We start from the raw sequence: 11,723 nt of genomic DNA, 5'->3' as shown, positions 1-11,723 counted from the left end.
CCGCCCCGCCCCCTCTCTCTCGCGCGCGGGGCATTGTGGGCCGGCGTCGTTGGCGGCGGCGGTTCCAAGATGGCGGCCGCGCCGGGGCTCCTGTGAGGAGAGAGAGGGCGGACGGGGACGCGGCGGCGGCTCCCGCCATGTTGGCGCGGCTGCTGCTGCTGCGGCTCTCCGGGGCCCGCGGCGGCGGCGCGTCCTACTGCTGCTGGCGGGCCCCGGGGCGGGCGGCCCCGAGAGGGCTCTGCCGGGCCTTGCTCGTTGCCAGGTAACCGTCGCCCGCGCGGGGCAGGCCGGGAGCCGGAGCCGCCGGGGGGGGGCGGGTGCCTTCCTCCGGCGCCGGCGAGCGAAGTCCGCTGCCCCCCCCCCGGGGACCGAGGGCCGATTCCCCAAGGGGGCGGGGAGACAGCAAGCGGACCCCCCCCCGCCAAGCAGTCCCCAGCCCGGCGCCTCGCCAGAGCCCCCCACCTGCCCCCCAGGTGCAAGAGCTCTTCACAGTTTCCGACGTGTACAAACACTGAAAAGAGAATTGCAGTGAACACGAAGCTAAAGAAATCAAAACACACCAACCCCCCCCCCCCTTCTTCCAGAGAGGCTTCCTGGAAAAGCCTGGCGGAATAGAAAGATGCTTGTCCCCTGGTTGAATATTTCGCCTTTGCTTCCACCTAAGAGCCCAGGGTGGCAAATGGAGGAGAGCTTCCCGTCTGGCGTCTTCCTGGCCAGGGGCCGTCTAGGCCTCACTATGCCGGCCTGGTCCAGTTGCAGGCTCCCAAAGCAGGGAAAAGGACATGCCACAGGGAGGCTTCTGCAGAGAAGCTTGTTTCCTGAGCAAAGACAATCTGGTTCAGCAGGAGGCTTTTCTGTGAGATCGGCTTCCTGCTGAATGGACCTGCAGCTGCTGTCACTTCCCGTTAACAAATGAGAGGCAGAAAGAAGCTTCACTGAGGCTGAATACGGGGGTTGCATCCGGGGCTCCTACATCCAGCCCAAAGGCCTTTGTGAACCAGTCTGACTTTCCCTGCCCTTGTAGTCCCTGGTTTGGTGGACTCAGCTAGGCCCCTAAGTGAGGGATTCCCTAAGTGTCCTGGGGTGAGTTGTGCCAATGACCCCTCAGCTTCAGTTTCTCACCTGGGAATAACAATAACTTGTGGAGTGATTAGGATTACATTTTCCTGATCTCTATGGTATTCAGGGGATCGTACGGTCTTTGGAAGCAAACTGCTCTGTCTGACAAAAGCCCTACCTAGCAGTGTCTTCTTCAGCCACTGTCATGAATCGAGATGATTGGCTTTCTTTTCCTCCTCTCCTCGCAGGTCCTCGGGCAGCCATGCCAGGTTCTCATGCTTCCTGCGGGCTCCCAACCGCTTGGCCAAGCCATGCCCAGCCATGCTGCTGCTCTTGCCCCGCAGCCTCCTCCCACTGGGCCGGGTGGCTGCCTTCTTGGCAGGGCCAGCCTTGTTGGGACTGGGGGCGGGCTTCAGGCGGGCCTTCTGCCAGGAGGTCCAAAGGATTGAGGTGGTGTGTGTCCCCCCACCTGTGGAGAAGGAGCCAGACTTTAACTGGGCCATATTCTGGAAGTTCCTGCGCCCACAGCTGCTGGCACTGATCGCAGCAGTCTTGGTGAGAGCCCCTTCCTCTTCTCCCATTGATTGGGGGGGGGGGCGGCCAGTTGTGTCCTGTGCAAATGATGGGGAAGGGTGTGGTCAAACTTTTCAGGGTGTGCACACATGCCCAGACCAGCAAGCCCACCTGTGCAAAGGCTGACAAAGTCAGAAGGAAAGGAAGCCCAAAGAAAGGTGTGTGATGTGGGAAGGAGCAGAAAACCCCAGCCTGACAGTTTGGACTAGAGGGTGAAATACAGTGGTGCCTCACAAGACGAAAAGAATCCGTTCTGTGATTCTCTTCGCCTAGCGGTTTTTTTCGTCTTGCGAAGCAAGCCCATTGAAGGATTAGCATATTAGCACTTTTAGCGGCTTTTAGAGGCTTTTAGCGGCTTATCTGCTGATCGGATCAGCTGATAAGCGGCTTAGAAAAAGGGGGGGGGGGAGGGAAAAAACCAGCAGGAACTCACAAGACATTGTCGTCTTGCGAAGCAAGCCCATAGGAGATTCGTTTTGCGAAGCACCTCCAAAATGGAAAACTCTTTCGTCTAGCGAGTTTTCCGTCTTGCGAGGCATTCGTCTTGCGAGGCACCACTGTAACCACAGGCACAAATTGTGTGGTGTGACATTTCTGAGTCCAGCTGCCTTTCCTCACCTTGCCTTCCCCCCTGCCTTCAGTTTGCCTTGGGAGCCGCAATGCTCAACATCCAGATCCCACTGCTGTTGGGCAAGATGGTGAATGTGGTAGCGCAGCACATGCGTGTGGCCGATTATCTCCGTGTGGCGCGTCGACCTGCCCTGCGCCTGTTGAGCGTCTATGGCCTCCAGGTGGGTGCTAGAGAGGATCTTTCTGGGAAGCGGCTGTTTGGCCCCAAGCTCAAGTGCAGTTGGGGTCCTCGGGGTGGATTTGTGTGGGGAGGAGATGAGGAGACTGATGTGCATATAAACAACCAGGAGTCTTGTGGCACCTTAGAGACTAGCACATTGTGCATAGGTTTTCATGGACTCAAGCCCTCTTCTTCACATACATGAAGCGAAATCCTAGCAGGTATTTAAGGGGTAAATTATAGGGTAAGAGCTGAGTGACAGTGAGATGCAAAAGGTGCAGGCAGTTATAATTAGAACTTGGATGTATGTTAATTTTGACTTGGCAAGTCAAAGGGCAGAGAACCATTCACAAGAAACCCTCGTAGACACAACACAGATAGTGTGGCACCGGTCAAGCTGTTTAATTTCATTCATTTATTCATTCTCTCACCCTTCACCCTAATGTCCCAGGGCAGGTTGTAACATAAAACACATTAAAACAGTTTAAAACGTTTTACAATCACCCAAGGAGGTGGGTCCTAAGAATATTCACCTCAAAGTCAAAATCCAGGGTAGAGAGGTGTGTCTTCAGCATTTACCAGAAGCTGTATGATGAAGGTACCAGACACACCTCTGTGGGAACGTAGTTTCACAGTTTAGGGGCTGTCACAGAGAAGGCCTTCTCCCCCTTGCCACCCCCCTCAATCCTCTGAGGGTGGGGGATCCCTCTCTGGATCTTTGCACCCCGAAGGGTCAGTAGGGAAGTCTGCTGTCTTTCAGATATTTGGGGCCTGAGTCGTTTAGCTCTTTAAACACTAACAGCTAATTAACAGCTATAGCGTGTTAAAAATCATTTGTCTTGGTTTTGCACTCAAGTGATGTTGTGCATCTCTTCCCACCCCCTTCTTCAATTTTTCAGGGGTTGATGACCTTTGGGTATATCCTGCTTCTCTCCTGGATTGGGGAGAAGGTGGCCAATAGGATGCGCAAGCAGCTTTTTTCTTCCTTCCTCAGGTAACTGGCCTGGGGGTGGGGGAAGGGCTGCTGTGGGGTGCAGGGTGGGGTGGGGTGGGTAGGTGGGTGAAAGAGAGAGAGAGAGAAGGGTGGAACTTGAGATACATCCAGGGGCTTGAGCTTTTCAAAATAAGAGAAGTGGAGTGACTTGCTGCCCTCTTCCCTAAGGCAGGAGGTGGCCTTCTTTGATGCCAACCAGACGGGGCAGCTGGTGAATCGCCTGACCACGGACATCCAGGAGTTCAAGTCCTCCTTCAAGCTTGTCATCTCTCAGGTGTGGGGACTGGGCTGGTTCAAAGCTGGGTCTGGATTTCCCGGGACAGGGGGGGGTGGGGGGACTTGAACGATGCATGGGATGTTTTCCGTGGGGAGGTGAGTCTGGTGTGGGGCCAAGGGCTCTTAATGGCATGTTTCTCTCTTCTTCCCCCCCCCCCCGCCCCGCTCCTTAGGGCTTGCGCAGCCTCACCCAGACTGTGGGCTGCTTTGTGACTCTCTACTTGATCTCACCCAAGCTGACGGGAATGCTGGTGGTGGTGATGCCCATTTTGGTGGGGGCCGGGGCCTACATTGGTGGCTCTCTGCGCAGGCTTTCACGCAAAGCCCAAGAGCAGGTAAGAGAGGCTCTGCCAGTGTGCAGTGTGGGTACTGAAGCCCCACCCAGGCCATTGAAAACCCCCGCAAGTCCCCCCCCAATACTTTCTAGTCTGTGACTGAGCTCCTTTATTCTCCATCACGACTTCTAGAATTCTGCTTTATGTCGTTGCTTCTTTTTTGCTGGATTCAGCCAGTTATTCTAGGTGAATGAGGTGCTTTTGTGTGCTGCCCGCCCCCACCCCCTCTACCAACCTCAGAGTGGCAGGCTGGAGCAATGGCGGTTGTTTGCAAACGAGAGAGTTCTGCCTGCCCCACATTGCCATGGGTTCTTTTCTGGAGCAGCTCCTGCCTTTCCCTCCCTCCCTCCCATTTTAAAAATACATTCCTTTGTAAGGTGTCTTTTCCCTACAGTGCATCTGACTGGAACTGGTTCCCGGAGTCAGCCAAGCCAGGAGCCTCCAGGTTTGCTCCTGGAGCTTGCTGACCTCCACAGTGACTTCTGCTTCTTTCTTGACTGCAGGTGGCCAAGGCCACAGCAGTGGCCAATGAGGCTTTGGGCAACGTCCGGACGGTGCGGGCCTTCGCCATGGAACCCAAAGAGCTCCAGTGAGTCCCTCCTCTCCTGGACTGGAAGTGGCCAGCTTCCTCAAAATCCCTGAGGGGAACCCAATATGTTGGTAGTCCTCCCTACTCCCACCCCAAGGTGGGGAATGCAGATCAGCTAATTGCTCCCTTTCCTTCTGTGTGAGAGCCCTGAGTGGGGCATATAGCCATCCCATAACTTGGAGGTCCTCTCCCCGCTTCGGTCCTCTTCTGCTGGCACTCTGCAGGTCTTCCAGTCTTCTCCCGAAACTGCTGGCCTGAGCTGCTTTCTCTGTCCCTTGCAGGCAGTATGGAGCAGAAGTGGATCAAGCTAGTCACCTCAACATGAAGCTGGGGCTGGGCATTGCCTTCTTCCAGGGGCTCTCCAACGTGGCCCTGAACTGTGAGTGGTGCTTGGGGGCCACTGATGAATCTTTGGGCTGTGACTTCACTGTGATGCAGCGGTTCTCTCCGTTGCTCTGCCCGTTCTGGGACAGCATGCTGGTTGCTGGAGCAAATGCACTTTAAACCTCATATGTTCTGAGAACACGCAGTTGCCCACTTGATAAAAATGCACTCCCTCCCCCCGCCCCTTTTTCATAAGTTTTCCTAACACAGCTTTTGCTAACCTGGTGCCCTCCGGATGGCTGGGACTGATGGGATTTGTATTTCAAAGTATCTGGAGAGCACGAGGTGGGCAAAGGCTGCCTGAACCGTCCCACCACCTCCACCTGCTGCCATCTTGTTTTCTCCCCCAGGTATTGTGCTAGGTACCATCTTTGTAGGCGGCACCCTCCTGGCTGGGGAAGAGATGACACCGGGCGACCTCATGTCCTTCTTGGTGTCCTCGCAGACTGTGCAAAGGTAAGACCCTAGCAGGCCTCCCATGTGCCCCCGTGGCTGATCAGAGACTCCCCACCCCCCCTGCCATGTGTTCCGTCCTTTGCCCTGACAAACTCCCTAATTGTGTTCCTCTAGGTCCCTGGCCAGCATGTCCATCCTGTTTGGGCAGGTACGTGGGGGGAGGCTGCAGGGTGTGGCGGGCATATGCAGGTCTCCTCCTTCCCCACAATAACTGGACACAAGCTAAAATGCACCCAAGCTTTGTGAAAGGTGGTGGAGTAGTTCATGTGGATGTGGCCAAAGTCGCCCTGCTCCTGGCAGCTGAGCATGGAGGGGACTGGGTTCCCCGAGAAGCCTTCTCCTCGCAACCTGTGGCTGTTGATCTCCTCCAGGTGGTGCGGGGGATGAGCGCTGGGGCCCGCGTGTTCGAATACATGACTTTTCCACCAGAGACCGCGGTCTGTGAGAAAGAGCAGCTTGCCTGCAGCATGCTGAGCGGGCGCATTGAGTTCCATGATGTCTCCTTCAGGTGAGACCCGGCTGTAGGAGGTGGGTCAGGAATGGACGTGCTCTTGTGCACAGGGCTGGAAAAAGACAGCACAAAATCTATAGTGCACAGATAAATTTGTTTTTTCACTTGTCATTCCAGGCATTTTGTTTATTTTGTAAAAGCTCAGTGGTTGGAGGCAGGATGCTTCTGAATCCCAGGAGGGGAGAGGTCCTGCTTGAGTGCTCCTCACACGCGTCTGGTTGGCCCCTGTGAGAACAGGATGCTGGAATAGATGGGCCTCCTTTGGCCTGATTCCTCAGACTCCTCCCAGTCACTCAAAAAAATCCCTTCTGAAGCTTACCAGGCATTGTTCAGATGTTATCAGGCTTACCTCTGCAGCCACACAAGCAAGCAACTTGCTAATATTTTTCATTGAGCAAAAGATTCTCAGGGAGCAAACTCCTTTGCCAGATACGAGGCACAGCAGTGGTGAGATGTGATCATCTGCTCCTGCAATATGCTCAGCCCTTCCTGTGCACAGCCCTCCCCCCCCCCCGCTCTCCTTTCTCCCGGCTCCACCACCTCAAGGGTCCCGCTCGCTTGCCCTGGTGAAGCCTCCCTCCTCTGGGATTGGCTCCTGCGCCAACCCTTCCCTCGTCTCTCTGTGTCCTTGAATGCCAGTGGGATCAGCCAGTCTCTGGGCTAACCATAGGGTTGGTCCACCTCAAGGCCTGATCTCTTTCTTCTGTTCTCAGCTATCCCACCCGGCTGGGCGCCAAGGTCCTGCAAAACTTTTCCCTCACCATCCCTGCTAACAAGACAGTGGCTATTGTGGGGCCGTCTGGAGGAGGTAAGTCTCTCTCTCTTTTCCCTCAGCAGGGCCAGGTCAGCAAAGGCTTGACCACGTTTAGACTTCCCCGCCTGCTGGAGTGGTAGAGCGTGTCTGTGTCTCTTGGTCTCCTCCCGAGATCTCGATCAGTGAGCTCTTAACATCGCCTAAGATGGAGCTAGCCATTTGGTCACAGCATCATCACGACTCCTTTCTGAAGTGCCTCTAAGGCTCCTGTTCGGTTGTAAATCCTCTTGTGAGATGTTTCCTCCTCACACATTGCCCACCTTTGATTTGTTCATTGGATTGTTCCTTTGCTAAACCCCACACTTGCTAAACCCCACACATTCCCAGATGGGTCCATCTGCGCCCTGTGTTTCATGAAAACTTGACAGCTCGTTCACCATGTGCTGTTTCAGTTGAGTAATGGCCAAACACCTCGCTAACCTCTTCTGCTGATCCTGACTGAATAGTGCCAGGTCCTGGTCTCATGGCAGCCTTCCTATTCCTGCCCTCAAGTGCCACCTGGCAACCAAAGTGCCAGCAAAGCTGTGTGTGTGGCGCACGCTCTGCATGGCCTGGGGAAGGAGCATTCGGTGACTTCTCTTTCTTCTGCCCAGGGAAGTCTACCGTGGCAGCCCTTTTGGAGCGGTTCTATGAGCCCACGGAGGGCGCAATCTTTCTGGATGGCCGTGATATCTGCACTCTTGATCCCACCTGGCTCCGTGGGGAAATCATTGGCTTCATTAACCAGGTGAGAAATGTGGGTGGAGTGGAGGTGCTGGTGGCAGAAGAGGAGTGGAATAGAGAAGTCGCCTGCAGAAGACGGAAAGCAGTGGAGTATTTTTCTAAGATGAAAAAAGAGAGCAAAGAGAAGGGGATGCCGCGTGCCGTCACAGATCACGGGGAGAGAGGATGTAGCTTTCTTTTCCCCAAACCATTAGAACAGTGAACTTGATTAGCAGAGAAGCATAAGAAAAAGATTCATTCTTTAAGTGGTATGCAATTAACGTATGGAATAGAGTGTCACTGGCTGGTGTGATGGCCACCAACCTAGATCTTTCTTTTTTTTTTAAGGGTTAGTTTCTTTTTCATTGGATAGGTTTTTATTTGACTGTTGAGTGTGATAGCTGAAGATTTATTTATTCATTGCATTTCAGAATTTATAGACAGCTGGGCATTCAGAGAATACCAGGATGCAGAAACTGGATATAAAACATAGTATAGATAATAGGTGTAAAGGGTAAAGGGACCCCTGACCATTAGGTCCAGTCGTGACCGACTCTGGGGTTGCGGTGCTCATCTCGCTTTATTGGCCGAGGGAGCCGGCATACAGCTTCTAGGTCATGTGGCCAGCAGGACTAAGTTGCTTCTGGCGAACCAGAGCAGCGCACGGAAACGCCGTTTACCTTCCCACCAGAGCGGTACCTATTGATCTACTTGCACTTTGATGTGCTTTTGAACTGCTAGGTTGGCAGGAGCAGGGACCAAGCAATGGGAGCTCACCCCGTCGCGGGGATTCGAACCACCAACCTTCTGATCAGCAAGCCCTAGGTTCTGTGGTTTAACTCACAGCACCACCTGCGTCCCATGAGTATAGATAATAAAACCGTATTAAAACAATAACAACAAGGATTGAAAGCTGTGGAGCTACTGTGGGAATGGGACCTTTCTGCTCAGCAGCAGCTACCAGCATGTGGTGGGGATGACTGGCTCTGCTGTGCAGTCTGCTTAGGGGCTCTCCAAACCAACTGGTGGTCATGGGAGTAGCTGGCCACATCCACCACCAGCCTGCTGCATCAAGGCAGTACTGGGGGTCTTAAAGAAGATGTCTTGGGCTGGAGTAAGAACATGAATGATCTCACTGGAAGAACTTCTAGGGAGAGGTAGGAGGTGCTGGTGTTTTGGCTGAGGCGACAAGAGCAGCAGTTGTGGGAGATGTTTTCCTTGGGCTCAAGCTTCTCCCTGCGTCTTGAGGCCTCACTCCTCCTCCTCCTCCTCCTGCCCCAGGAGCCTGTGCTGTTCAGCACAAGCATAATGGAGAACATCCGCTTCGGCAAGCCTTGCGCATCGGATGCCGAGATCTACGCCGCTGCTCGCCTCGCCAATGCGGATGAATTCATCCGCAGCTTCCCAGATGGCTACAACACTGTTGTGGGTGAGTCATGCAAAGGGGTGGGGTGGGTGGCAGGCTGGGTAGCGACTAGAGGTGTGTGGTTAGACAAATCTCTCCCTGCTTTCCCACAGCAGAGGTATTAAGCTAACTGTTTGTGCCCACAGACAATCCCTTTCTGTATCTGAGAGCCCATTCACTCTGACAGACTGACCTTTCTGAGTCTATTCAAATAGCCAGAGACACCTTTCCACCCAGACAGACAGAAAGTCCCTCTCTCTAATCCCAGGTTCCTGTCTAACCCACAGGCAGTTCCTGTCTGGCTCTTAAACTGATGGCACTTTAAAAAAATTCTACTCTCTCCCTGGATCTACTTGCCAGCTTCCACCATAGGGTGGACATCAAGGTTTTGAGAAAATGTTTGTGGAGTGAGGCAAGAGTCCTGATTGGAATCCTCTTAAACCTGGCAACATCTCCTGGCAACATCGTCCTACTCCTCTTCCTTCTTGCATCTTTTTTTTCTGAATTCAGGCTGCAGTTCCCCTCCAGCCTTGGCACAAGGCAGATTTTTGTGTTCTTTATTCCATGGTGTTTTTGAAAAGTTCAGCTAAATGACTGGTTTCTGCTCTAAGTGGGTTCACGAACACCTCTAGAAGACGAGGTAGAGGTATTGGAAGTGGCATCCTCAGGGCACCACATTCTGGGGCTATTTTGTGGCAATTATTTTCATCTCTGTAGATTTCTGGCTGCCAGATTTGGTGTCACTTGGTGCCAGATTCAGGCCTTGGCCACGAGGTTTTCCCATGATGCTGCAACCTCCTGTGGGATGGAAAGGGGCACCTCTGCATGCCCCCCTCCCTGTCCTGTGCCAGGGGAGTGGGCTGTGGAGAGGGAAACGGGGGCCACGTCAAGAGGACACGCTTGGTTGTACTGTCTGTCTGCTTCCCCTTCATCTCTCCCCTCTGCGTTCTCTCTCCCTTCCCAGGCGAGCGCGGGGTGACCTTGTCTGGCGGGCAGAAGCAGCGAGTGGCCATTGCCCGGGCCCTCATCAAGAACCCCAAAGTGCTGATCTTGGATGAGGCCACGAGCGCCCTGGATGCGGAGTCGGAGCACGTGGTGCAAGAAGCCCTGGACCGGGCAGTGGCCGGCCGCACCGTGCTGGTCATTGCCCATCGTCTCAGCACGGTGAAGGATGCAGACCTCATTGTGGTGCTGTCCAAGGGTCACGTGGCTGAGGTGAGGTGGCAGGCAGCCTTGGCTTGGGAAAGAACAAAGGGACAAAGCGGGCAGGCTGCTAATGAGAACTGGATTTGGGGGCACTTTGTGGATTTCAGCATCCTTGGGCCCCAGAGCAATGCAGCGGGGCATTCCTAAACCCAGACCTGCAGATCTTTCTCAAGTTTGCTGTACCAAAGCAGCACCTACTGGGAGTGGAAACTGGTTGAGCCCTAAAGAAATAGAATAAAATTTGCTAATAAATTCTAAAACAGCAATTTCATGCTGTTCATCCCGGTTCATTTATAGAAACATTTACAGACCGCTTTTCTGCCTGAAGGCATTTTACAGCAATTTAAATATTACTACAATTAAATAGGTGAGGATTAAAACAGGTCATAATGAAACAGAGGCAGAACGGGCAAGATTAAAATGCACTAAATGCTTGGTGTAACAAAACTCTCTTGACTTCCATGCTAGAGGACATGATAGAAGGGTCCAATCTAAGCTCCTCTTATTCTTTGTGGGAGAATGGTGCTTGTGTCGTATTGACTGGTAGGCTCTGTGCAGCTCTTGGCACTTCTGTTGCCTTTGGGGGACTGGAAAGTGCTGCTCTTTTTTCCTGATCTCCCCGTTTCTCTCCTTCCAGTCCGGGACACACACGGATCTACTACGGAAGGGTGGCATCTATGCAGAGTTGATCCGACGCCAAACCAAAGATGGAGTCTGAAGCGGGAAAGCTTGTTTTGTTGCCCTCGAGGAAGTATTACTGCCTGATCTGCCCCCATTTCACTCAGGAGCTTATTTGGATTCTGATGCAGTCCCAGAATTGGTTTGCAGGGGTGCAGAGGGCCAAGTCAGGAGCCTGTTGCCCTGGAATCTGCCTAGTGTTATAAAATACCCTCCCCTAACTCTGCCTGAGTTCCAGCACTGAACAGAGCTTTATGTAATTTAAACTTGTTTTTCAAATACAGTATTTTTGCATTTGGATGGTGTGTCTGAAGTGTTTTTAGCTGCCTCGAAACTTTGGCTTCATGAGGCCTCGTCCAGCCTCCAAGCACTGATTCAGGATGAGGAGGCATCCAGCCCCCGGTCAGCCTCTCCTCATGCTTCCTGCAGCTGCTGGGTTGCAGCATTTGGGACTTTTTAGCTTAGAGAACAAGCGAGTGAGAAGAGACGTGGGAGAAGTTGATAAAATTGTGCACGGCATGGAGAATGGATCCATGTTCCCCCTTCTCTCATTGCACTAGAACCTGTGGGCATGCAGTGGAGCTGAATTTTGGGAAATTCAGGAAACAGAAGAATGTCCTTCTTCACACAGCACATACTCGTTCCTCCAGGAGGCAGTGGTGGCCACCAACTTGGGTGGCTTTGGGCAAGTTCATGTCCATTTGAAGGCTCCTGGCCAGGATGGCTCTGCTCTGCCTCCACAGTCAGGCAGCTATGCTTTGCATCCCAGTTGGTGGAAACCCCAGGAGGGGAGAGTGTCTGGGGCTCCTGTTCAGCTTGCTGGTTTCCCACAGGCACCCAGTTGGCCACTGGGAGAAGAGGCTATTGGACAAGAGGGGCCATTGGCCTGATCTGGCAGGCTCTTCTCCCGTTCTTGTGTCAATGAGCACACGAGATCACAAGAGAAGGATG

At 53.4% G+C, this 11,723-nt stretch overlaps 1 protein-coding gene across 1 annotated transcript; it reads left to right on the top strand.

Annotated features, from left to right (window-relative positions):
* Window positions 1-33: 33 nt before the first annotated feature.
* ABCB8 (ATP binding cassette subfamily B member 8) lies at window positions 34-11,072 on the top strand. The gene is made up of 16 exons (XM_083466875.1): window positions 34-262; window positions 1,308-1,614; window positions 2,274-2,423; window positions 3,322-3,416; window positions 3,585-3,690; window positions 3,866-4,027; window positions 4,531-4,616; window positions 4,898-4,995; window positions 5,351-5,456; window positions 5,571-5,604; window positions 5,828-5,964; window positions 6,681-6,775; window positions 7,375-7,508; window positions 8,765-8,912; window positions 9,853-10,103; window positions 10,732-11,072. Exons 1-16 carry the CDS (start codon window positions 138-140, stop codon window positions 10,810-10,812), a joined length of 2,115 nt encoding a protein of 704 aa, XP_083323001.1. The 5' UTR covers window positions 34-137; the 3' UTR covers window positions 10,813-11,072.
* Window positions 11,073-11,723: the final 651 nt, after the last annotated feature.

This window comes from Podarcis liolepis (genome assembly GCF_965112155.1).
Source record: "Podarcis liolepis genome assembly, chromosome: 12".
Taxonomy (NCBI): domain Eukaryota; kingdom Metazoa; phylum Chordata; class Lepidosauria; order Squamata; family Lacertidae; genus Podarcis; species Podarcis liolepis.
Note: the sequence above shows the minus strand (reverse complement) of the source record. Positions and strands in the feature narration are given on the sequence as shown.